General features: G+C 39.9%; 1 protein-coding gene across 6 annotated transcripts in view; it reads left to right on the top strand.

Annotated features, from left to right (window-relative positions):
• The window catches only part of RP2 (RP2 activator of ARL3 GTPase), a 63,552-nt gene extending 41,925 nt beyond the window's left edge, over positions 1-21,627 (top strand). For 3 of the 6 annotated variants that reach the window (XM_025857966.2, XM_025857962.2, XM_025857967.2), the window contains 2 exons: positions 6,534-6,619; positions 8,370-10,964. In XM_025857966.2, the coding sequence (XP_025713751.1) occupies positions 6,534-6,619; positions 8,370-8,453 (170 nt within the window). In that variant the 3' untranslated portion in view covers positions 8,454-10,964. Of the gene's footprint in view, positions 1-6,533; positions 6,620-8,369; positions 10,965-12,626; positions 14,997-21,071 lie in introns of those variants that run through there. The other 3 variants (XM_025857964.2, XM_025857965.2, XM_025857963.2) reach the window with 3 other exon arrangements.
• The last annotated feature ends 3,709 nt before the right edge of the window (positions 21,628-25,336 follow it).

Genomic DNA, 25,336 nt, shown 5'->3' with positions numbered 1-25,336 from the left:
TTAATTATGGTATAATGCCTTTCTTCATATCTTGTTACTGTCTTTGTTTTAAAATCTAGTTTGGGGGTGCCTGGGTGGCTCAGTTGGTTAAGCGACTGCCTTTGGCTCAGGTCACGATCCTGGAGTCCTGGGATCGAGTCCCGCATCGGGCTCCCTGCTCAGCAGGGTGTCTGCCTCTCCCTCTGACCCTCTTCCCTCTCGTGCTCTCTCTCATTCTCTCTCTCTCTCAAATAAATAAATAAAATCTTTAAAAAAATCTAGTTTGGTATAAGTATGGCTACTCCAGCTTTCTTTTGATGTCCATTAGCATGATAGATGGTTCTCCATCTCCTCACTTTCCATCTGCAGGTGTCTTTGGGTCTAAAGTGAGTCTCTTTTAGGCAGCAGATAGATGGATCTTGTTTTTCTATCTATTCTGATGCCCTGTGTCTTTTGATTGGGCCATTTAGTCCATTTGCATTCAGAGTGATTATTGAAAGATATGAATTTAGTGTCATTGTGTTACCTGTAGAGTTGGTGTTTCTGGTGTTGTTCTCTGGTCCTAGTCTTTGTTGCTTTGGGGTTTTTTTCCCTCCACTCAAAGAGTGCCCCCATAAAATTTATCACAGGGTTGGTTTGGTGGTCATGAACTCCTTTAGTTTTTGTTTGGGAAGCTTTATCTCCTATTCTGAATGACAGCCTTGCTGGATGAAGAATTCTTGGCTGCATTTTTTTTTTTTTATTTTTTACCATTCAGCATGTTGAATATTTCCTGCTACTCTCTTCTGGCCTGCAAGTTTCTGTAGACAGGTCTGCTGTGAACCTGATCTGTCTTCCCTTGTAGGTTAAGGGCTTTTTTCCCTTGCTTGCTATTTTCAGGATTCTTTCTTTGTGTATTTTGTGAATTTGATTATGATATGCCTCGACGAACATCTACCATCTTACTAGCTGCTTTTTATTCCATTTGTTCTTTGTTTCTTGTTACCTCTTCTTCTGTTTAACTGGACATTTCTTATGATTCCATTTAATCTCCTCTATTATTATTTATACTACTTTTTCTAAAATTTATTTAATGGTCACCTTAGGTTTTGCAGTATGTATATTTAAATAATTCGAATACATCTTCTAAGAATAACACTTTACCTGTTGTATATAAGGACTTAATAACATTATAGTCTCAAGTCTTCCCTCCCATTCCTGTATCGTTGTTATATATTTTACTATTATATAGGCTATAAACACCTAAATACCTTGTTAATTTGTATAGCTTTGTTAATGCTTTAAACTATCTGTTATTTTGGGGGCGCCTGGGTGGCTCAGTCAGTTGAGCCTCCAACTCTTGATTTCATTCAGCTCAGGTCATGGTCTCAGGGTTGTGAGATCGAGCCCTGCGTCAGTCTCCATGCTTAGCAGGGAGTCAAGCAGACTTGAGATGCTCTCCCTCTCCCTCTGTCCCTCCCCCCACTCCTGCCTTCGCTCGCTGTCTCTCTCTCTCAAAAAAATAAATCTTTAAAAAAAATAAAATAAATTGTTATTTTTAAGGGGATAAAGAGGTACGAACTTCCCTTTATAAAATAATTAAGTCACAGGGATGAAAAGCAGTACAGCATAGGGACTATAGTCAGTACTACTGTAATAACTTCATAAGGTGATAGATGGTAACTACACTTATGGTGAGCATTTTATAATGTATATAATTATGAATCACTATTTTGTATACCTGAAACTAATAAAATACTGTATATCAACTATACTTCAATGAAAATAAAAATCTGAAAAACTCAGTTATTTTTAGAATAATTAAAAATAAAAATATAGGTCATATTTTACTGGAGGTTTTAGAGCAGAGGAATGTCATGGTCCCTTTAAAATGTAACTCTTAGTAAGGGGGAAGCAGAGAGACCACCTGGGAGGCTGTTGCTGTAATCTAATTAAGACATGATAGGGGTGCCTGGGTGGCTCAGTCATTAAGCGTCTGCCTTCGGCTCAGGTCATGATCCCAGGGTCCTGGGATCGAGCCCCGCATCAGGCTCTCTGCTCAGTGGGGAATCTGCTTCTCCCTTTCCTACTCCCACTGCCTGTGTTCCCTCTCTAGCTGTGTCTCTCTCTGTCAAATAAATAAATAAAATCTTAAAAAAAAAAGACATGCTAGTGACTTATTCCAAGGTCACATTAGATAACATAGAAGGAGGGTATTAGGACTTCCAGGAATCTTTTTTGTTTGCTTCAAAATCTCAGTTTTTCATGACAGCTCAAATATTTAGATTTTTTTTTTAATTTAAATTCAATTTAGTTAACATATAGTGTATTAGTTTCAGGAGTAGAATTTAGTGATTCATGGGTTGCATGTAATACCCAGTGCTCATTCCATCAAGTGCCCTCCTTAATGCCCATCACCCAGTTACTCCATCCCCCACCCACCGCCCCTCCAGCAATCCTGTTTGTTCCCTATAGTTAAGAGTCTTTTATGGTTTGCCTCCCCCTCTGTTTTTATCTTATTTTATTTTTCCTTCCCTTCCCCTATGTTCATCTGTTTTGTTTCTTAAATTCCACATATGAGTGAAATCATATGGTATTTGTCTTTCTCTGACTTACTTCACTTAGCATAGTACCCTCTAGTTCCAACCACATCGCAGGAAATGACAAGATTTCATTCATTTTGATGGCTGAGTAATATTCCATACCACATCTTCTTTATCCTATTCATCTGTTGATGGACATCTGGGTTCTTTCTGTATTTTGGCTATTGTGAACATTGATGCTATAAACATTGGGGTGCAGGTGCCCCAAAGCTACTGCAAACTATTTGATAAGATGTTCACACTAGAATACTTTTTTAAAAAGTTAACCAGTGATCTTTATTGACCTCATAGTTAAGCTTGAAATAATCACAGTAATTGTAGTCAGCATCATTATACAAGTAGGACTGCTTAAAAAGTGCATTGTCAGCATTGTAGGGTTTTTTTTTTTTAATTTAGGATTATCCACAACATGTTAATCAAAACTGATGTACCAGTCTACCTTTTTTGTTGGCATTTCATTGTTGGTAGATTATTAGGTCACTTCCTGGAAATTCATCATGTTCTATTTAAAGAATATCAACCAAGTTGGGGCACCTGGCTGGCTCAGTTGGTAGAACATGCAACTCTTGATCTCAGGGTCCTGAGTTTAAGCCCCACATGGAGCATAAAGCTTACTTAAACAAACAAACAAACAAAAGACGACTGTCAACCAAGTTACGTGCATGGGTTATTCCACCAAAATTGTGTTCCTGAATTCTAGATTATGTTCTCTTTATAGAATACAGGAACTTTCAGTAATAAATGTTTGACTTTAAACAGTGTATCTATTGTATTTCCTTGTAGTGATCCTGAATAAAAGCATGCTCTAATTTACCTTAGTTTAAACTTTCCACTCTCGTAAAAACTGGAAACCCTACTTTTATTATCAACTTTTTCTTTTTTTAATTCCAGTCTTAGTCTTCTGTCCCTTGTGTATTTTTTTTAATTTTATTTATTTATTTATTTGACAGAGAAAGAGAGTACAAACAGGGAAGTGGGGGAGGGAGAAGCAGGCTCCCTGCCAAGCAGAGAGCCTGACATGGACCCTAAGATCGTGACCTGAGCCGAAGGCAGATGTTTAACTGAGCCACCCAGGCACCCCCTCAACTTTTTCTTTTTAATTCAATATTTATTTGGTTTAATACGCTTTTTAAAACTCTTTTTTGCAAATTTCCATATGTATTATCACTACTCAAAAGTAGAAAGCACAATGACCTCATGTGTACCTAGCCCCCAGTTTTATCAGCTTCCTGCCATACTTCAAAAAAGTAATCTATAATCTTTTTGCTGAAATATTTTAATCAAATTTTGATATGTGCTGTTATTCATCCCCAAGTATTTGTGTGTATCTTAAAACCAAATTAAAGACGGATGTTTTCTTAAGTAACCACAATATAATATCACATCTATCATGATTAACAACAATTCCTTAATATCATTTAATACCCAGTCCATATTCACATTTTCCTCAAATCTGAAAACATTCTTTCTGTATTTTCAGGTAATTTGATCCAGATCGAAAATTGGCCCACTCACTGTGTGTAGTTTTGTTACCTTATATCTCTCTTAACCAGAAACAGGTGGTCTGTCATCCCCCCCTTTTTGTTGCATGCCTTTCTCTTGTAAAAACAAAAACAAAAACAAAACACAAAAAACCTGGTCAGTTGTCCTGTAGTATGCATGGGTTTGTTTCATTTGTTCCTCCAGAGTTATTATAGATCAGAAGTTAGAGCAAAGCCTTCTTAAACTCAGGTTTAGTTACTTTTTTGGTGTTACTATTTCCTATAGTATTAAATGAGAAGGCTTATAATGTTTGTTAAACCTTTAGTTGATTGATCAATAGGTTTAGGTGATCTCGATCTTAGCTTTTCATCGTAGGGTTTCCTGTCAGTCTTCTCTGTGGGATGCTAAAACCATTGATGACTATTGCCTGGATCCAATTATTTTTTTTAAGATTTTATTTATTGAAGAGAGCGAGCTCACGAGCGGGGGGCGGGGGAGAGGCAGAGGGAGAGGGAGAAGCAGGCTCTCCGCTGAGCAGGGAGCCTGATGCGGGGCTCAATCCTAGGGTCCCAGGATCATGACCTGAGCCGAAGGCAGATGCTTTCCCAACTGAGCCACCCAGGTGCCCCAGGATCCAATTATTTTATTAGGGGTTGCAAAATGATCATTTTCTAACCATGTCACTACCTCTGCATATGTTAATGGATGTTAACAGAACTCCTCTTGTATACCAGAGCTGTTTGGTTAACTTGGAATATGCTTCATAACAGAAAAGCAGAATAAATGAAGGGAAAATAATTATCGGTTTTCACAGTAATGAATTGATGCATTAGCAACCTACATTGGCGTCCAGTGAATTTTGTTTCTCTCTTCTAAATATCATTTTGAGCTCATGACTTTTTATATATTCAGTATGTTTTAATAAATTGCAGTCATTATTCCTTCTGATGTCAGTGTCTCATCTTTGGCCATTGGGAGCCCCTTCAGGCTGGCTCCTGTGTCCTTTTGGTACAACTGTATTGGCCTTTGATAGCCTCCTTGCTTTTTGGCTCAACAAGATATTCCAGGTTAATCTTACCCATTTCTTGCCCCAGACAGAGAATCATGCATTTTTCTGAGAAAATGTTCCCTGGTTATCTTCTTTATATAGCACCTGTCTTGATCTGTACACTGTGATCCTGAAAAACTCATACTTTGTTCTCTGTATCTCATTGTACAGTTTACTGTTATGTGTCATGCCTTTTCTGCGTTTGTTGTTTATATTAAATCACAGGCCCTCAGGTCTTTTGGTGCCCAGTGTAGCATGGTCTTCTCCCTTGTTCTTGTGTCTTGTCATACAGCACATGCCTACATTCACCTTAGTACTTCATTACTTAGTACTTCTTAGTCTCTGTTGCTCCATGTTTGTTTAATGGGTTTATGTCTTTTTTCAAGAAATTTATAATTTTCTACAGGTTAGGACATATCCATTACTTTATAAGTTAAAAAGAAAATCTATTAAGGAATATAGTGATAGCTGAATAACTAGTAATTGAAGTGAAGGACATATTTTGCTTGGCTGACTTATGGCCACGTTTGCCAACAATTTGACGCCAGTAGTGCCAATGCTGTATTTAAATCCAAGCCAAACTTAATCATAAGTCTTTACACTTGAATTTCAAGTACAGGGGGTTTAAAAGTATTCAAATTAATATATGGGAAAGGAGGAACAAATATTCTATTTAGAGAATGAAAACTTGGTCTTTGGTTCTAGAATGTAGTTTTAAGGCACACTCAAGAAAACTACTTTCAGATGGTCATTACTTCTGGTGCCTGGCTTCAATTCCTGCTTGGCTTAGCTTCATTATTGGTGGCCCAGAACTTGGCTGATAAGTAGGAGAATTGGAAGCAAGACTGGCTGCCTGGCAAAACCTACTTGGGGTGACTTGAATTGCTTTTGATCTTATTTGTCATCTTATCAACTATTTTTTTGTACTGCTAAATGAGTCAACTTTTTATGGTTTTTAACAAATGAAAACCAGAAAAGTCAGACTATTTCTAACACTTAAAAATGTGACCGTAGTCCTGTAATAACACTGAAGCTACCCATCATAATAAGATGAGACTGTGTTAATTTGTTTTATGATTACAGTTGGAAGAAGTAGCTAAGGTGATGTGTCTCATCTGTCTACTACTTCTTCTCTTACCCCCCAAGGAAGAGGCTGGAGATTCTTTACAATATAAAGAATAAAAAGATAAATTTTAAAGTAGATTTGGGGGCACCTGGGTGGCTCAGTCAGTTAAGCATCCGACTCTTGATTTCAGCTCAGGTCATGATCTCAGGGTCGTGAGATCGAGCCCCGTGTCAGGCTCGGTGCTGGGTGTGGAGCCTGCTTAAGATTCTCCCTCTCCTTCTGCCCCTTCCCCACACTTCCTCTAAATAAATAAATAGATAAATAAATAAATGATTTGTATTCATATTCAGACAACACTTCTTGTGTTTGGTTATAGGTCCTGTTATTGCCTTGGAGTTTAATGGAGATGGAGCTGTAGAAGGATGCCAGCTTATTGTCAATGAGATATTCAATGGGACCAAGGTACAAGATTTTATTATTTCTATCTCAGTCAGACCTTTCATGTCATTTCCTTTTCCTTACAATTAAATAGTACTTTTATCCCCGTTGTTGCTTGGAATTAAAAAAAAAAAAAACAGACCATGATTTTTAGAATCTATGGTAAACAATTGGGAGCTAAGCTTTGGTTTTTCCTTGCCAAATTAAAATTTTAACTGCTTAAAAATTTACAAAATAAGAATCTACTAATTTAAAGATTTTTTTAAATTTTTTTGTCAGAGAGAGAGAGCACAAGCAGGGGGAATGGCAAGCAGAAGGAGAAGCAGGCTTCCCCGCTAAGCAAGGAGCCCAGTGTCGGGCTCAATCCCAGGACCCTGGGATCATGACCTGAGCCGAAGGCAGACACTTAACCAACTGAGCCACCCCAGGCGTCCCAAGAATCTACTAATTTAAAAACCATCAATAATACATGAGTTTCTAAAGTAAAAAGTCTCATTAAATGTCTCTTTAAGGCCTTCCTTTTTTGAAAACTAGTGATATGTTGAAAAGTGTTCTAAGATTATATACTTTAGATGGATGATCCTGTTGCCCACTGTTCATTTTTATTTGTTTCAGTAATGCTTCATCAGACATTGAATTTGGGGGGCACCTGGGTGGCTGAGCCGGTTAAGTGTCCAGTTCTTGATCTCGGTTCAGGTCTTGATCTCACGGTGGTGGGTTCGAGCCCAGCACAGAGCCCATTAAAAAAAAAAAACAAAAACACAATGAATTTGAGCTATATCTAGAAGTCGTTACATGTAGGTAGTTTCTAGATATGTTGATGAGGTTGGTGTATCTAAGAATTTCAGAGTTAATATAACTTAAAAACCAAACATATAAGAGTACTAAATGAGTATAGATATAACTAATAATTTTTTGATAAATATCTGAGATAAAATTTTTGGTTTTGTTGTCTGATTTGGCTAATAGTTTCTTGAATTTGCATAATTTACTTTGTCTTTTGTCTCATTTTACCATCACAACAGTACTAAGGGGAAGGGCAAATATGATTAGGTTGAATAGAAAAGGAAGCAAAGAGAAAATGGTTATATGATTTGGAGGTTTTAGATCTGAATGAGGAGTCAAAGATTATCTAATTCCAGTGTTCTCATTTTGCAGGTGTGGAAAGTGAGCCCACAGAGATTTATTGAATGAATTGTCAGCATCATACAGCTAGTTTATGATAAAGCTAGAATAGAGCCCAAGTCTCCTCTAATTCCTGGCTGACATTTGTAAAAACGATTTTTGGAGGGTTCTACCGAGTACTGCTTTACTTCTGTTTAGCAGATAGTTCATTTAAAATGAGTAATATATCTTTAGCAGCTTTAAAAATGATAATCTCAAGTCTTGCTTCTCAGCCTATTGAGATTGTTATTAGGAAATAGAAGAAACTAAGAATTCTTTAAATAAACCTCTATTCAGTAAGTAGCTTTCATAATATTGACTCTTGTATATTTAAAAAACAGTAAAATTCCAAGTGTGATAAAGTACAACTGAAGTATTATGAAAGCGAAGACCTTAATTATATCATAAGTGCTTTTAAAAGAGCTCAATTTACATTATAGCTATTGAAACTATATTGTATGGATTCTCCAGAATACTGATTAAATATTATATAAATGGTGTACTTGAATTTCTTCTAATAGCAAGCTTGTGACTGTTCTATAGACAACATGGGCTTTGGAATTTGGGGATTACTGGTATTTATTTTTTGCTTCTTCTATATTTAAAATAGATGTTTGTATCAGAAAGCAAGGAGACAGCATCTGGAGATGTAGACAGCTTCTACAACTTTGCTGACATACAGATGGGAATATGAAGTGCAATGTGGAACCAAGGACTTGGTATTAAGCCCTTTTTAATTTGTGTATTAGCAACGGTTTTTACTAATGATAAAACTGTTAATGTTTATTTTTTAGTAAACTGTTGAATACTGCATCATTTACTTCAGGTTCAAAATTAGTTTGTTTTGGGGCATCTGGTTGGCTCAGTCGGTAGAGCATAGGACTCTTGATCTCAGGGTTGGGAGTTCAAGCCCTGTGTTGGGCATGGAGCCTACAAAAAAAAGAAAAAAAAAGTTCATTTTAAATTCAGTAGTTTTAATCAGCTTAAAAACTATTTAACCTACTTCAATAAGGTTGTGGTTTTGTTTCTCTGCTTATGATACCGTTATTAGAACACAGAAGTGGCTAGCAGTTCATGATTTTAATCATAATTAAATATCCTTTCAAATCTCTAAGAATTTAAACTTTCCTCAGTGCTCCATATTGTTTGAGAATACATTCCATTGCTTCTTTTCTTTTTTAATTTAGAGATTCATTACTAGTCGATCGATTAGAATGAACCTCTGCACATTTTTTTCATGTATACATAGCCAGTTAAATAATTGCTTAATGTGGCAAGTGAGATTTTGTACGCAGAATTGATATAGTACTTTGTAAATTGCATTTTTCTTAATTAATAGGGATTTGATAACCAGTTTTGCAGTTAACTCTACTAACTGATGTTGGTGTAGCTGTTTCAAGACTACATTGTGAGTAGTAGGATTATGTGAATAAATTCTACACCGTTTAGTTTTTGAACGCAACTGCTAGGTGACCCTTGTACTTCCTGGTAAGGAAAGGCATATGCAAGGCCAAGGCTAAATGTATAGAAGCCCGACCACCAGCAGCTTTCCAAAAGGTGAGATCACTAGCTCTTGTGGTTTATCAGGAGAATTGGAACAAAATCTTGTGACATTTAGGTATGAAATGCTTAACCATGATGATAAGCTATGCAGATTATTAAAAAAAAAAAAAAACTAGAGAGATTTGATTTTCATCAGATACACCTAATTTATCAAGCAGTGTTCAAGCATGATGAAACTGTTTTTGGCTGCTTTAAGCATTATTTCCCAAATCAACCTGACTGTAATTATTTACCAGGAGGCAGGGGAGAGCTACTTGTTTAAAAATCCACATCCTTGGACCCAGGCCCCAGATACGCTGCCTCATTCTCCAGGGGAAAGCCGGTTGTGAGGAGTTTGTTGCAAGCTAAAGTAATCAGTTCAGAAGATGTTGATTGGGTGATCTGGAGAGAAGGGACTGAACCTTCCATGTACATCGTATATAGCAGCTAATAGGAAATTAGCTTTCATAGGTCTATTTTTAAAAGGAACCTAAAATTTAAATCTATTTTGGTAAAACCAAGACTGAAAATAGCCACTTATAAAAATCCCTCTTATGTTTTTACTAAAAATGTATTTTCATGTGTATAAACTGCTTTTGAATATATCAGATTAATTTATAACTACTATATTGAACTGTGTGTTGATGTTCCAAAATAATACATTCAAAGACTTTTCACTTTAATAAGTAAAATTGACTACCTACCCTGTGTCTGGCCTCGTGCTAACCATTAGCATTGTATTATTTCAGTCTTTTGTAAGAGCATTCTATACTACATTCTCAACCTCTTCTTTAAATCAGAATGATTTCATGAGATGCAAATAAAACTTGGTGACAGGTTTAACATAATCATAATCATAATTTACAAATAAGCTTTGTAATTAGTGGTCAGAGGGCATTGATTTTTCCCACGGTTAAGCTAAATTAAGCTTATTCTTCTGATTGTGATTACATTATTAAATCCCATTATTCACACTTAAAGTAATTATAGTACCTTTTGGTTTTTAAAAATAAATACGTTACACAAAGCTGTAGACTGAGTTCTTTATTTTATCTATAGTATTTTAGCAAAAAACTCAGGAATATAACATATAAGGGAGATGTTAATTTTAAAATACCCACTAAATTTAGTATCTATTAACCAAAGCCTAAAATTTTACATTCTTCAGTTGGATAAGAGCTTTTACCCAAGCTTAAATTGTCTTTAAGGACAGTCATTTGGCCTCTGAATGTTTGAAAAGATTTTTAAAAATAAGTAGTGCTATGGTTGTTGTTTCTATAATAACAAATGTTGATAGTAATTATACTGCATTTCATTTTTAATAGCCTTTTAACTCATGACCATTTATTAGCAAGGAAAAATTAGTAATTTTATTAAGTTATACATGTTTAAACATTATATTAGCTTATTTCTCTTGTGTTATTAGTACTGCTGTTTTTGCTTCTGTATATTTCTGTCTAGCTTTTGTATGTAATTTATATCTAGTGTTTATAAAACGTGATTTGTAATAAATGTCGTTAAAACGAAAATGGCTGGGGCGCCTGGCTGGCTCAGTCGGTAGAACATGCGACTCTTGATCTCAGCATCGTGAGTTCAAGCCCCACGCTGAGGGGGGTAGAGTTACTTTAAAAAATAAAATAAAATGAAAATGGCTTAACACTAATTTTTGAGGTGCGCTTCTATAACATACAGCTACTCATATATGTGCCAAGATTTGATCATGGCACAAATTTTTTAATGATAAAAGTAAAGTAGATGGTTCTAATCTCTGTCTTATGTTAATGAGACGTGAGCTGTGTGCCTTGTGTGTGTGTCTGTGTGTGTCTGTGTACAAAGCACTCTAGAGAAATGCAAAGGAAGCAGAAAACTTGTTTATATCTTAGGAATTTCCAACATAATGCTTCCTTTGTTGAAAGATACATTTTATTATGATTGAATACTAAGATTAGGCATTTCTCTCTTCCATATTTAAGAAAATAATGAATTGTTTATGGTATAATTTCTTGCAGGTTTATACAAATGGACCTTATTTACCAAATTAACCAGCCATTTGTACTCAACCTCTCCCTCTCCTAGCTCATAAATCAGAAGTACTGAAACTGCAGATTGGTTAGTTTTTTCAATAAGATCAGAAATACTGAAACTACAGATCGGTTAGTTTTTAAATAACATTCGTTATTTTTTCTATGTATGAAGCATCTCCATGTACGTTTAGACCATGAAGGGGAAATAGAAAGGTACAAGACAATTGAAAAATTACTTCCTGGGCACCTGGGTGGCTTAGTTGGTTAAGTGTCTGCCTTCGGTTCGGGTCATGATCCCGGGGTCCTGGGATTGAGTCCCACATCAGGCTCCCTGCTCAGCGGGGAGCCTGCTTCTCCCTCTGCCTCTGCCTCTCTCTCTCTCAGTCTCTCATGAATAAATAAATAAAATCTGTAAAAAAAAAAAAAAAAGAAAAATTACTTCCTATTTATTGGATAGTTCTTGCTGTGTCAAGTTTAAAATTTATTTTTCTCATTTAAAAGCGACATATTTAACTTTGTTCTCTATAGAAAGAAATGATATTATAATTAGGGTATGATTACTCCTTCAAAATCCATTCTAGAAAATACTTTATCCTTTAAAAGCCTAACACTAAAAAATTTGAATTTTAGGAATGAAAACCTTTCTTTTTTTCTTTTCTTTTTTTTTTTGCAAAAATGGAATAATTCACTGTTGACTTGGTTTTCTTTTTTGGTAGATAGTGTTGGAGGGCAATCAGTCCTACACAGGAGGGAAAGCAGTAAGCCCTTAAACCACATCTTTCTCTTTTGACATTACGGCTTTTAGTGGCAAACTCCAGCAAGATGTTCCAAAAAGCAGTCTCTCCCTTTTCTAGTATTTGGGGCTTTCCTGGGGAGGGTGGGTTCTCACCTACAAATAGATGGTGGGAGAACAGGAGCACAGGTGGGCGAGAGCCCTGGCATGGTCAGCTGGGCTCTGATCCTCGTCAGGGGGGCCTGGTGCCCCCAATTTCAGTTTAATCTGGTCCACTTGTAATTATCCTAATGAAAAGTAACTGGCCTATATGACAAGTAATGAAATGATGTTTATAAAGTATACCTTGAAAATACACTTTATGAATGTTAAGTATTCATAAAGTGAGTATGGTGTTCTTTTTAAGGAGTTCAGCTGGGGAGCCGTACACCCACCTACAAATAGGCAACTGAATAGGAGAAAGCAAGTGTAAGAGGCGAAGACTTAAGTGCTGTTTTCTTATGATTGACACACTTCCACGTGTCAAATATAGGTCAGTTTGTTAGCCCATTAATAAAACCTTTTATAGGTGTCCCTGTGTGTGTGCACCTAACCCCAGCTGGTGTGCTGGAGACCCCCTGAGCACCAACCCTAGTCCCCAGCACAGTCGCGGTTCCACTCCAACAAGATCGAAGAAACTAGCACAAACCAGGAGAAACTCGCCCAACGGTAGGCCCAGGTGCGCATTGGTGGGAAAGTGACTGCTTGCCAAAAGAGGATGTTTCATGGCACAGCTAAAGCAGATGGTAAAAACAAAAACTTCAGCTCTCCTTAAAGAACTTAGGGGTAAACAATATCATACTGAAGAGGTGAATATGTTCCCAAGCCAAGGAACAGTGAGTGGTCCACCCTCACAGCCCTGAAGTGCGGCCATCCCCGGCAGCAAACACTCGCACCATCACAGGCCATGCTGAGACAAGCAGCTGACAGAAATGCTACCCAGCATCTTCAACCAGCATGGTGCCAACCGTCTGACTGCTTGAAGAAGACTGGCTGAAGCTCTGCCCAAGTGATCTGTACACGGAAAAGCACCACTCGCTACCGGAGAGGAGGATGATAATAAAGCTCCAGATCTCGTGGAGAATTTTGAGGAGGCTTCCAAGAACAAAGCAAACCAGAGTCAACTTCTAAAGAATATAAAACTTGAGGAAGTTACTGGGAGCTGCTATTCGATATTATGACTGCTTCTTAAAATGTTGTTCATGGATCTGATAAGACATAGATCGCGAATACTTTTAAGCCCAAGCCCCTTGAACACCTCCACTCTTTGCAGATTTTGCTTATACTTACTTCATTCTTTGCTGCTGATTAAGCTGAAGTAGCCTGGAAATAAAGTTTGAAGCAAGGTTAATAAAGTTCTTTGCCTAGCAAAGTAAATAAGTAAAAGTCCAATCTTTCATACCATTTCACCTTAACTTCCAAACAGATCATATCTTAAGTGATTCGAAAGCTTATCTCAGTGGAGTCCTCTGGTTTTAGGACTTTGAAGGGTCCGGACATTTTCAGTCCCTCATCTTACCGATGAGAAAACTGAGGGTCAGAGAGTTTCATCGCTGAACTACAGTGTAGGCTCCTGACTTTCCCCTGGGACCCCCGGGGGAATAAGACTCGGCTCACCCATTTTCTGTATGCAGCCTTTTTATAACTCTCAGTTGCATTTCCTCCTCGGTGCTCACACAGTCCTCTGTATAGATGTCCAGGTACTTCTCACACCTTATACTAGTTCTCTCTCCATGCTTCCCTTGCTCTTCCAAGTGTGATCTGTGGACCACCAGCAGCAGCACCTAGAGCTTGTTAGAACCTCTGGCCCCACTCCAGATCCGTTGAATAAGCTTCTAACAAGATGTTCAGGGGAGTCATACACCACATTAAAGTTTGAGAAGCTCTGCCCTCGACCAGTAGTTCCTCGAGCGCTAGAATCAAGGCCTGGACATCTTTGTATATCCTAGAAAGTAGCTTAGGGTCCAATAAGCTGATCTATGTTGAATAAATGTTTTTAATTGGATGACACAATGCAGTGCTTCATTCTACTCTCCTTGGCCGGCTTTGGAATAAAAGACATTCTGCAGGATTTATTTTCCCCCAACTGGTCTGTGTTGAAATAGTAACCACGGTCTCTGCCCACTGGGGCTCTTGGGGAGCTTTGAGAGCATCAGTGGTATTCACTGGAAACAGATAAGAGCACAGCAATTTCTGACTGAAATTTTCTTCTGACGTGTTTTTGTATTCAAGTTTGTCTTATCCGATTGGGCAACATGTTGCATAAAGCCACTGTGGTCACTTGTTGAGGCCCGGGGCTGAGTTAAAATAAAAAAGCAGTCAGCTACTTGCTTTGGGTTTATGAGGAAAGTTAGTCACTTAGTCTCTCTCCGATCTGTTACCCTCCTTCTTTACCTCTTGATATCTTCCCACTTCTGGTGTTCAGAGACGAGCTTGGCCATCATCCACAAGCCATGTGCAGATTGTTCAGGGGAGTGGTCGATGTGGCTCCAAATTCTAGGGGGGAATATGGTGGTGGTGATGACTTGTTTCTGTCCTGGAACAAAGGCTTCATTGTAAATGTGAAATTTGAAAGAAAAGTAAAACCCTAAACGGCACGCTCTACCCATCACTTACTTTAAGTGGTTCTTCTTTCCTTTTCCTCAGTAGAAATATATCGATGTCTTTGTATGAGACTTAATGGTAATTTCTTATGTAGAAAGTATTGCTTTGCATTTAGTCAGGGTAGACCAAGACTCAGGTGGCATATGATCACTCCCTTCCTATTACTGTTTTAAAGGTAACATAACACAGAAAAGAGAGAAATGTGCATGAATGTGATGCTCAGGTTTGAAAGGTCAGAGGTTTCTAACTTGAACCAGGGTTCACCTTGAAATAAAAAAAATGCCGATCTTCTTTATACATCTTTGTTCAAGTGTATTGTATTATAAATCTTTTGGTGCTAACATGTACTTGTAAAGCAAACTAAATGATCGAAGGCTGTGGCCATAGGGCAGCATCTGAGGCCTATATGGTATTCTACACACTGAATCTGACAGCACTACATATAGGCGCTATCCTGATGATGGATATAATAGCAGTAAGTACAGTTGACCCTTAAACAATGTGGGTTTGATTTGTGTAGGTCCACTTCTCTGCAGATTTTTTGATGAATACAGTATAATACTGTAAATGTATTTTCTCTTCCTTAATTTTTTTTCACTAGCTTACTCTATTGTAAGAATATAGTATATAATACACAGAACATATAAATATGTGTTAATCCACTGTGTTATTAGTAAGGCTTCTGGTCAACAGTAAAGCTATTAGTAGTCAAGTTTTGGGCGAGTCAAAAGTTACACTAGGTGGGGGGCAGCATCCGTAATCCCTACGCGCTGTTCAGGGGTCAATTGTATAAGGAAAAATGTAAACCACGGGACACACAGTAAATAGATGCTCAGAATGTTACACCCTTCCTTCACCCTTATAAAACTCATTTCTATGAGTGAGTTTTTTTAAATTGTGAAAAAGGACACAACATGAGAGCTACCCTCTTAAGTTTTAAATGAGTGCATTTTTATGGGAAAATGTTGCATCCTCTCCCCTCCCCCCACCTCAAATACATGTGAAGAGGGACCTCCCACCTTATCTGAAGGGGCAGAAATCTTTTAAGTGTGGTTGGGTTTGGGTTTTTAAATGCTGCTAGATAGAGCAGCTACTTATTATATATGTCAGGCTCTATGTTAAGCACTTTACATATAAAATCTCATTTGAGGGGCGCCTGGGTGGCTCAGTCATAAAGCGTCTGCCTTCGGCTCAGGTCATGATCCCAGGGTCCTGGGATCGAGCCCCGCATCGGGCTCCCTGCTCTGCGGGAAGCCTGCTTCTCCCTCTCCTGCTCCCCCTGCTTGTGTTCCCTCTCTCGCCGTGTCTCTCTCTGTCAAATAAATAAATAAAAAAGAAAAAATCTCGGGCGCCTGGGTGGCTCAGTTGGTTAAGCGACTGCCTTCGGCTCAGGTCATGCTAGATTGTTTACTTTTTGAGTAATCCAAATAATGTGTACTTTTGTTTTTAAGTCTGGGACCACTTTCTTAAAGAACAAAAACAACATCAAAAACTGAGCAGAAACCTACATGCCAGGTACTTTCATAAAATTAACCTCGGTATATCCCACAATGATTATCACAGGATGTTGAGATAAGCCAACAGATAACTTACCTGTTTGAAGAACTCAATCCTCCACTTTAGCCATTTGATCTCTTGTCAAATAGGACATGATCAGTGGAAACTGGTCTTTGCTTCTGTTCCTCCCCCTGCCTGGAATCCCTTGATCACTCTCCCCCTTTTCCCACTCCCTTACCCCAAATCTTCAAGTTTTGTCCTTCCTTTGGGACTGGCCTGAGTTCTGTATGCTCTGGTAAGCCACTGACCCCTGATCATTTGAACTAGTCATGTCAGAGTGGCGAAGAACAGCAGTGTAGATTTGAGAACCATTATACCCGGGTTTGGTATACATTCTGCTACATATTCCCCATGTAGATCTCCACAGGCTATGTTGTTTTTAGCTTTCTCATCTGTAAAATGAGAATTATGACTGCTTTGCCGTTATTTTGAGTATTCGGTGAAATTAAGTAAAAGGACGAGCCTCAGTGTTAGTTCTTCTCCTTAGTCATACAAAACCTTCGAGTATTACTTTTCTCATGTCTTATTTTTCCAAAATGACACCAAACTCACCGTGGACAGACACCAAGACTTCCATACCTGCCCCCCTGTTGGCCACTTGAGACAAATAAGTACTGTTTGGATGAATACAAATATGAACGTGATTGAGGGGGCTCTACTCCTCTTATAGATGCCACTTAACCAGGACCTTCTCCTGAATAGCTATGAGTATCGAACCTGTGAGCTGAGCACTGCAGGATGGGGTAGGAAGATGGAGAGAACTGTTAGTAGGGGACCAAAAGAAGAAGAACATGCCGGGCCTCGTGTAACACAGTCTTGTAGTAAGCAGCGAGTCAGCCCAGCTACTCCATGATGCCTGTAAGACCCCAGGCTCTCCCTGCTCTGCCATCCTAAACTTGTAGCTTTTTCTTTGCACTGGTAAGATGGCTCTCATCATCAATACCTCTAAGTCTTGTGACTGCATTCTAGGTAGAAAGATTGGAGAAGGTGAATGGCAAAAGGCCAGCTAAGTCTGTCCTTTTTGTCAGAAAAACACTTTCCCAGAAGCCTTACTCAGTAGACATCTACTTACTGTCTCATTTGCCAGAGCTGGATCACATGGCCATCCTACCTTCTAGAGAGGCTGCGGAGGTGAGTATTCTTCCTGGGTACATCATCTCCTTGAAAAATGGAGGTTCTGGCAGTGAAGGTGAAAAGAATGGATATTGGGTAAGCGACTACTAGTGTTTGCCACATGAAGCTTACCATCTGTTTAGTTAGAATACACCATAAACAGATGGGAGGAGAAAAGTTTAAGAACATATCCAAAAGTGGGACGCCTGGGTGGCTCAGTCGGTTAAGCATCTACCTTCAGCTCAGGTCATGATCCCAGGGTCCTGGGATCAAGTCCCATATCGGGCTCTCTGCTCAGCGGGGAGCCTGCTTCTCCCTCTGCCTGCCACTCCCCCTGCTTGTGCGCTTGCTCTCTCTCTCTGACAAATAAATAAAACCTTTTTTAAAACAAAAAAAAACAGAACATATCCAAAAGTAACCCAAAGGTTCTTTCAGAGATATAAAGAATGGGATGAAATAATTTGGGTAAGGTCTCCCAGAAAGTAAATTCCCAAGAAATTTCTGAAGAACTTTAGGAACAAAATTATTACTGTTGTGATTAAAACAACTGGTTCACATATCCCATCAGACATGTAAGATTTATGGATGGACTTGGATGGAGCATAGAAGGGCTGCGACAGTTTTCATGGGCTTCTGTCACATTAAGTCGTGGTGCTTCTATCTTCAGAAAGCTGAATACAGACTCTGAGAACTGATTTAGATGATGGTTCCCAAGAGGAACTACTGCTAAGCCATACATGGTGCAGTTTACTTTCAATATGGAAAATGATGTTTAGTCTCTAACGTTGAGTATTCTCTGGAATCAGACACTTCTTAATCCCTTTCGAAATTTCTGACTTAGGAAATCCAATCTAAAGCGAGAATACAAAGTTCAGGGAAAATTAATGTTTTTCTTAAGTGCATATAGATTCTGGTTTTATACGTAAAAGTGAAAACAGGGATTGTACCATCCAGAATTCCACCAAAGAAACAGAATCATTAGGATACATATATTAAGAATTTTTTAAAGATTTATTTTAGAGAGAGAGTGAGTGGGGGGAAGGACAGAGGGAGAGGGAGACAAGCAGACTCCCCACTGAGTGGGGAGCCCAACGCAGCCCCCAGCCCCAGGACCCTGGGATCATGACCTGAGCCCAACCAAGAGTCAGACACCCAACCGACTGAGCTACCCAGGTGCCCCTAATTTAAGAATTTTATTGCAATGAATTGGCTTAAGTGATTGTGGGGGCTAGCTAGGTCAAGTCCAAAATGCTAAATCTGTAGGGCAGAGTATCAAGAAGGGCAGGATGGAACTCAGGCACAGGTTGATCCTGCCATCCACAGGTGGAATTTCTTCTTCAGGGAAGCTCAATTCTGCTCTTAAAGGCCTTCAACTGATTGAGTCCAGCCCACCCAGATTATCTAGGATAATCTTCCTTACTTCAAGTCAACTGATTATAGACGTGAATCACATCTACAAAATAACCCCAAACTTAGATTAGTATTTGATTGAAAAACTGGGGCCTGCAGCCTAGCCATATTGACATATAAAACTGACCATTACAGTGATGGTTGGTGTTTCATTTTGTTTTCAGTTTCCATCAGTGAACACTTTATTCTTTGTGAAAATAAATCACAAACCCAGACAGGCTTCCAAGAAGAGAGAGAGTCAATATCATCAATCTGTGGCATTGGCATTAATACATATTTGGTCTATGAAGGTCATTAACCATCTGGTAAAAGGAAGCTTCATTGATTACAATTCATCCTTTGGGTGTCTGCTGTTGCCTGATTCCACTAAACTGTTTTCAGTTTATTGGTAGGAAAATTAGTTCTCCAGTTCAAGGGAAGTTTAACACATAAAAAAGGAAGGAAGTATTTCAAGGAACCCGTGTGTATTTCTTCATTTGTAAATCATTTCCTCATGCCACAAATGTTTAATGAGTACAGGGCTAGGTTAGCTGGCTATTTCCACTCTCCCTTGGGATAAAAATGGTGGCTGCCATTACACTTGTAGAAAAATATTACCAAAACTGACTTAAGGATACATTTTTTAAAAACCTAAATAAACAGGGGCGCCTGGGTGGCTCAGTTGGTTAAGCATCAGATTCTTAGTTTCCGGTCAGGTCATGATCTGGGGGTCCTGGGATTGAGCCCCACTCCTGCAGCAGTCTCCCCACTCAGCAGGGAGTCTGCCTCAGGATTCTCTCTCTCCCCCTTGTCCCTCCCCCCCCCAAAAATAAATCTGTTAAAAAATAATAAAACCTAAATAAATAACCATTAAAAATGGTGGATGCTTTAAATACTCAAACCTATACAAGGGTAGAAAGCATTTTGTCTTGAAGTGTACCTACCATCTACTAATGATATGGGGCAAGTTATTTTCTTTCTGAGCCTCAGTTTGCTTACCTGTAAAATGGAAATAATGGAGGTTATTTGAGGTTATCTTGAGGGTTTGGGGGAGGATTAGATGAGGAAATATGTTAAACACTTGGAACACAGCAGGTGCTCTACAACTATTGATTTTCTGCCTCCCTCCATGAATATAGTCTCAATTTGACAGCATTATGTTAGATTATCAATATGCAGCAAAGAATCAAGTGAGGTTACCAGTGCCCATGAACTTGTCACACTGGCTACATACACTCTCTCACTGTAGTTTCCTTTGTATTTACTCATGTGCATATAAAGACCATTTTTACAAGTAATCAGTTCAACCATGAGTGCAGAGAAACTTGCCAGGTATTTACAATTGCTTTTTTGTTTGAAAAATCAGCATTTTTCCAAATTTCATCTGAACATGTTCCTGTGAGTCATAGTGGTGAAGTTCGGAACAAATGTTAGATGCCACCAGATTTCACAAGTTTGAAATAGCTTTTGACTCAGGAAAAAGGGCGCATTCTTAAATTCTTCTCCATCTCAGACTTTCTCGTGTCTGATCTGCAGGTTGGCAGGTGCACAGGTTGTTTTGTTTTATTATTGTTAATTATACAAATAATACCATTTTATTTTGCCTAAAAAATGGAAAGAAATCTAAAATCCACTTTGATCCCTACTACTTATGGGTAGCTACAATGATCAGTTTGGTCTGTATTCTCCCAGACCATTTGTCCCTGGATTTACACATATATTACATGTAAAGGCAGATGAACTTAGATGGAAAGTGGCTATTTTACTTACCTAAGGAAAATGGGGCCCATTATTGATTTTGATCATGTAAAATTTGGTGTGATGGGTAAGAGAGACTGGAGAGAAGAGAAAAGGAGGAGAAAAGGAAGAGAGGTCTTGCCAAGAGTGATCATTTACTTCTTTTTCTTTGGCCCTTTCACTTTGGTCTTCTGAGCCTATTTCTGGCAAGTTACACCATCAAAGTGTCTGCAAGATCCAGTCTCACCAATGCGTGGGGTCAACAAAGATAGACAGCCCCCTATGCCTTCCTGAAAGTCTCACTCCCCTGAAGTCCATCATCAGTTCCATTTTACAAATTAAAAAAGAAGAAGAAAAATAGTTGTGGCTTTCAAGTACAAACTGGGGGCGCCCAGCTGGCTTAGTCAGCAGAGCTTGCCACTCTTGAGCTCCGGGTGGTGAGTTCGAACCCCACATCGGGCGTAGTGATGACTTAAAAAAAAAAAAGTGCAAACTGAAGTCACCAAAGGCAAATTCTGTTTTCCAACGGAAACAAACCCTTTGTTAATCATTTCATTAATTTCTTTTAAAACAGGAGGTGACTTCAAGTTCCAGACAAGAGGGCATAGACTCATTTCTCCTTGCTCCTCCCTGCTAAGTACAGCTAACTAGAATCCCTGTAAATAATACTGAAGCCCGTGATAAAGAGACTCTGGTGGTGGCAAGAGGACTTGAGGGAACACAGTGGTGTGCTCCCTGTTTTCTCAAAATCCCAGCCTGGGTTCTGGAGAAGCCTGCAACCTAGACTCTCCAGAGCAGACAAAAACAAACAGAGACCAACAAAACCAAAGCAAAACTTTTCCTTTCTGGCCAAAGACGAGGAAAAGAGAGAATCCCAGGGCAGCAGGAGAGAAACCTTTGACAGCACCTACCCTAACCCAGCTAGAGGTGTCAGGGAGACTGAAGAGGGACTAGAGACTTCCGTTCCCCATCCAATAGCCTCAGGAGGCTAGGGGGGATGCTGTCCTCTCCCGCTGGGAACACAGGCCAAGACAGTGGGAGTGTCGGCAGCACCAGGCAGCCTGGGGGAGCACTTTCCGCTCCCACCCCTGGCACCCATCCAGAGCAAGCTGGAGCCCCCACCGCCCCAGGCAGCCCCATGGTCTGCCCCTGCCAACAGCAGCAGCGGGCACCCAGCAAAGGGTCCACGCAACCGTGCCCCGCCCCCAGCAGCAGGTAACCAGGGTGAGCACTTCCAGCCCCTGCAGGCCCGGCATCTCCCAATCCCCCATCTGGTGGTCTCCTGACCCCCACCACGTGGCAGGTGGCAGGGAAGGCACTTTCCTCTCCCGCTAGTGGTGTTGGACGAGAGATTGTGGGGGAGTGTGGACATCTGCCGCTTTCCCTCCCACCTGGCATCCGCGGGAGGATCCAGAGAGAAGCTTCCCCTACAGGGTGTTGCCGTGTCAGCCGAGACAGAGTGAGGAATCTGGACTTTCACCCTGGTCTGCCAGTGGCAGCTGGTGCCCCTCAGGCTTCCAATTAGAACGTGAAGGAAGGATCTTCCAGGGAGGAGGGAGCTGGAGAAAGGGATTCTTTAAATCTGCATGGGAAGTAAGGAAAGACACCTGCCGGACCCAAAGGTAACACTAAATCAACATGCCCAAAAGTCTGAAAACAGAACCACGGTGCGGAATACCACCTAAGTTTTCAAGGTGGCTTTAAGCGGCACACCGACAGCGCAGACCAGAATAGCAGGGCAAGGGTCCTACAAACCAAACTGCCATTGGAACCACAGTCCACAAAAGTAGGCCACGCCCTGTGCACTACACCTGGAGGAACTGCCTGCTAACACAGAAGATTGAAGTAGGATCCAGAGTTTCCTAACATCCATAATGTCCGGGAGACGATGGAAAAGCCCTCATCATACCCAGAACTAGTATAATCACAACTTGAATGGGAAAAGACAATTAACAGACATAATGGGGGCGGGGGGGGCGGCGGGAGCAGCCGGATAGGTGTCCAAATCTTGGTTTCTGCTCAGGTCATGATCTCAGGGTCCTGGGATTGAGCCCCGGGCCAGGCTTTGCACTCAGCGGGGAGTCTGCTTGAGGATTCTCTCCCTCTCCCTCTGCCCCTCCCCCCTGCTCTCTTTCCCCATCTCAAGTAAATAAATACATCTTTTTAAAAACAAAGACATAACACTGAGATAAATCAGATATTAGAATTACCTTACAATGACCTTAGAGCAACCATCATTTGAAAACATGCTTAATGGGCGCCTGGGTGGCTCAGTCATTAAGCGTCTGCCTTCCGCTCGGGTCATGATCCCAGGGTCCTGGGACGGAGCCCCGCATTGGGCTTCCTGCTCTGCGGGAAGTCTGCTTCTCCCTCTCCCACTCCCCCTGCTTGTGTTCCCTCTCTCGCTTTCTCTCTCTCTGTCAAATAAATAAATAAAATCTTTAAATATATATATATATGAAAAAACATGCTTCAATAAACAATTACAGATTCTCTTGAAACAAAAGGAGAAAAAATATAAAATTACAGCAAAGAAACAGGGATTATGAAAAACAACCAAATGGAAATTACAGAAGTGAAAAATAATCAGAATTAAAAACAGACTGGATGGGCTCACAGTAGCATGAAGATGACAGGATGGAATCAGTGACCTTGAGGACAGAACAATAGAATTTCTCCAATCTGAACAAAAGAGAGTGAATAAATGAGGGAAAAACATCCCAGAGTCTCAGAAGCCAGTTGGACAATAACAAAAGTAAATACTCATATCATTGAAGTCCCTGAAGGAGAAGAGAGAGTGGGACTAAAAATGAATTCAAAGAAATAATGGCTCTTAACTCTAGAGAACAAACTGATGGTTCCCAGAGGGGAGGTGGGTGGGGGGGATGGGTGAAATAGGGGATGGAGATTAAGGAGGGCACTTGTCCTGATGAGCACTGCGTGTTGTATGGAAGTGTTGAATCACTCTATTGTACACCTGAAACTAATATGACACTGTATGTTCACTATACTGTAATTAAAATTTAAAAAACACACAATATTGAATTGTGAAGATGTCAATGCTACCTAGAGCAATCTACACATTCAATGCAATCCCCATCAAAATACCATCCACTTTTTTCAAAGAAATGGAACAAATAATCCTAAAATTTGTATGGAACCAGAAAAGACCTTGAATAGCCAGAGGAATGTTGAAAAAGAAAAGCAAAGCTGACAGCATCACAATTGCGGACTTCAAGCTCTATTACAAAGCTGTCATCATCAAGACAGTATGGTACTGGCACAAAAACAGACACATAGATCAATGGAACAGAATAGAGAGCCCAGAAATGGACCTTCAACTCTATGGTCAACTAATCTTTGACAAAGCAGGAAAGAATGTCCAATGGAAAAAAGACAGTCTCTTCAACAAATGGTGTTGGGAAAATTGGACAGCCACATGCAGAAGAATGAAACTGGACCATTTCCTTACACCACACACAAAAATAGACTCAAAATGGTTGAAAGAGCTAAATGTGAGACAGGAGTCCATCAAACATCCTAAAGGAGAACACAGGCAGCAACCTCTTCTACCTCAGCTGCAGCAACTTCTTCCTAGAAACATCGGCAAAGGCAAGGGAAGCAAGGGCAAAAATAAACTATTGGGACCTCATCAAGATAAAAAGCTTTTGCACAGCAAAAGAAACAGTCCACAAAACCAAAAGACAACCGACAGAATGGGAGAAGATATTTGCAAATGACATATCAGATAAAGGGCTAGTATCCAAAATCTATAAGGAACTTCTTAAACTCAACACCCAAAGAACAAATTATCCAATCAAGAAATGGGCAGAAGACATGAACAGACATTTCTCCAAAGAAGACATCCAAACGGCCAACAGGCACATGAAAAAGTGCTCAACATCGCTTGGCATCAGGGAAATCCAAATCAAAACCTCAACGAGATACCACCTCACACCCGTCAGAATGGCTAAAATTTACAAGTCAGGAAACGACGGATGTTGGCGCGGATGTGGAGAAAGGGGAACCCTCCTACACTGCTGGTGGGAATGCAAGCTGGTGCAACCACTCTGGAAAACAGTATGGAGGTTCCTCAAAAAGTTGAAAATAGAGCTACCCTACGACCCAGCAATTGCACTACTGGGTATTTACCCCAAAGATACAAATGTAGGGATCCGAAGGGGTACGTGCACCCCAATGTTTATAGCAGCAATGTCCACAATAGCCAAACTGTGGAAAGAGCCAAGATGTCCATCGACAGATGAATGGATAAAGAAGAAGTGGTATATATATACAGTGGAATATTATGCAGCCCTCAAAAGGAATGAAATCTTGCCATTTGCAATGATGTGGATGGAACTGGAGGGTGTTATGCTGAGCGAAATAAGTCAATCAGAGAAAGACATGTATCATATGACCTCACTGATATGAGGAATTGTTAATCTCAGGGAACAAACTGAGGGCTGCTGGAGTGGAGGGGGTGGGAGGGATGGGGTGGCTGGGTGATAGACAGTGGGGAGGGTGTGTGCTATGGTGAGTGCTGTGAAGTGTGCAAGACTGTTGAATAACAAGACTGTTGAATTCAGATCTGTACCTCTGAAGCAAATAATACATTATATGTTAAAAAAAAAAAAAAGAAGAAGAAGATAGCAGGAGGGGAAGAATGAAGGGGGGGGAATTGGAGGGGGAGACGAACCATGAGAGACAATGGACTCTGAGAAACAAACTGAGGGTTCTAGAGGGGACGGGGGTGGGGGGATGGGTTAGCCCGGTGATGGGTATTAAAGAGGGCACGTACTGCATGGAGCACTGGGTGTTATACGCAAACAATGAATCATG

The sequence above is a fragment of the Callorhinus ursinus genome, unplaced genomic scaffold (assembly GCF_003265705.2).
Source record: "Callorhinus ursinus isolate GAN/ISIS: 27379988/994484 unplaced genomic scaffold, GSC_fseal_2.0 scaffold16, whole genome shotgun sequence".
NCBI lineage: Eukaryota > Metazoa > Chordata > Mammalia > Carnivora > Otariidae > Callorhinus > Callorhinus ursinus.
Note: the sequence above shows the minus strand (reverse complement) of the source record. Positions and strands in the feature narration are given on the sequence as shown.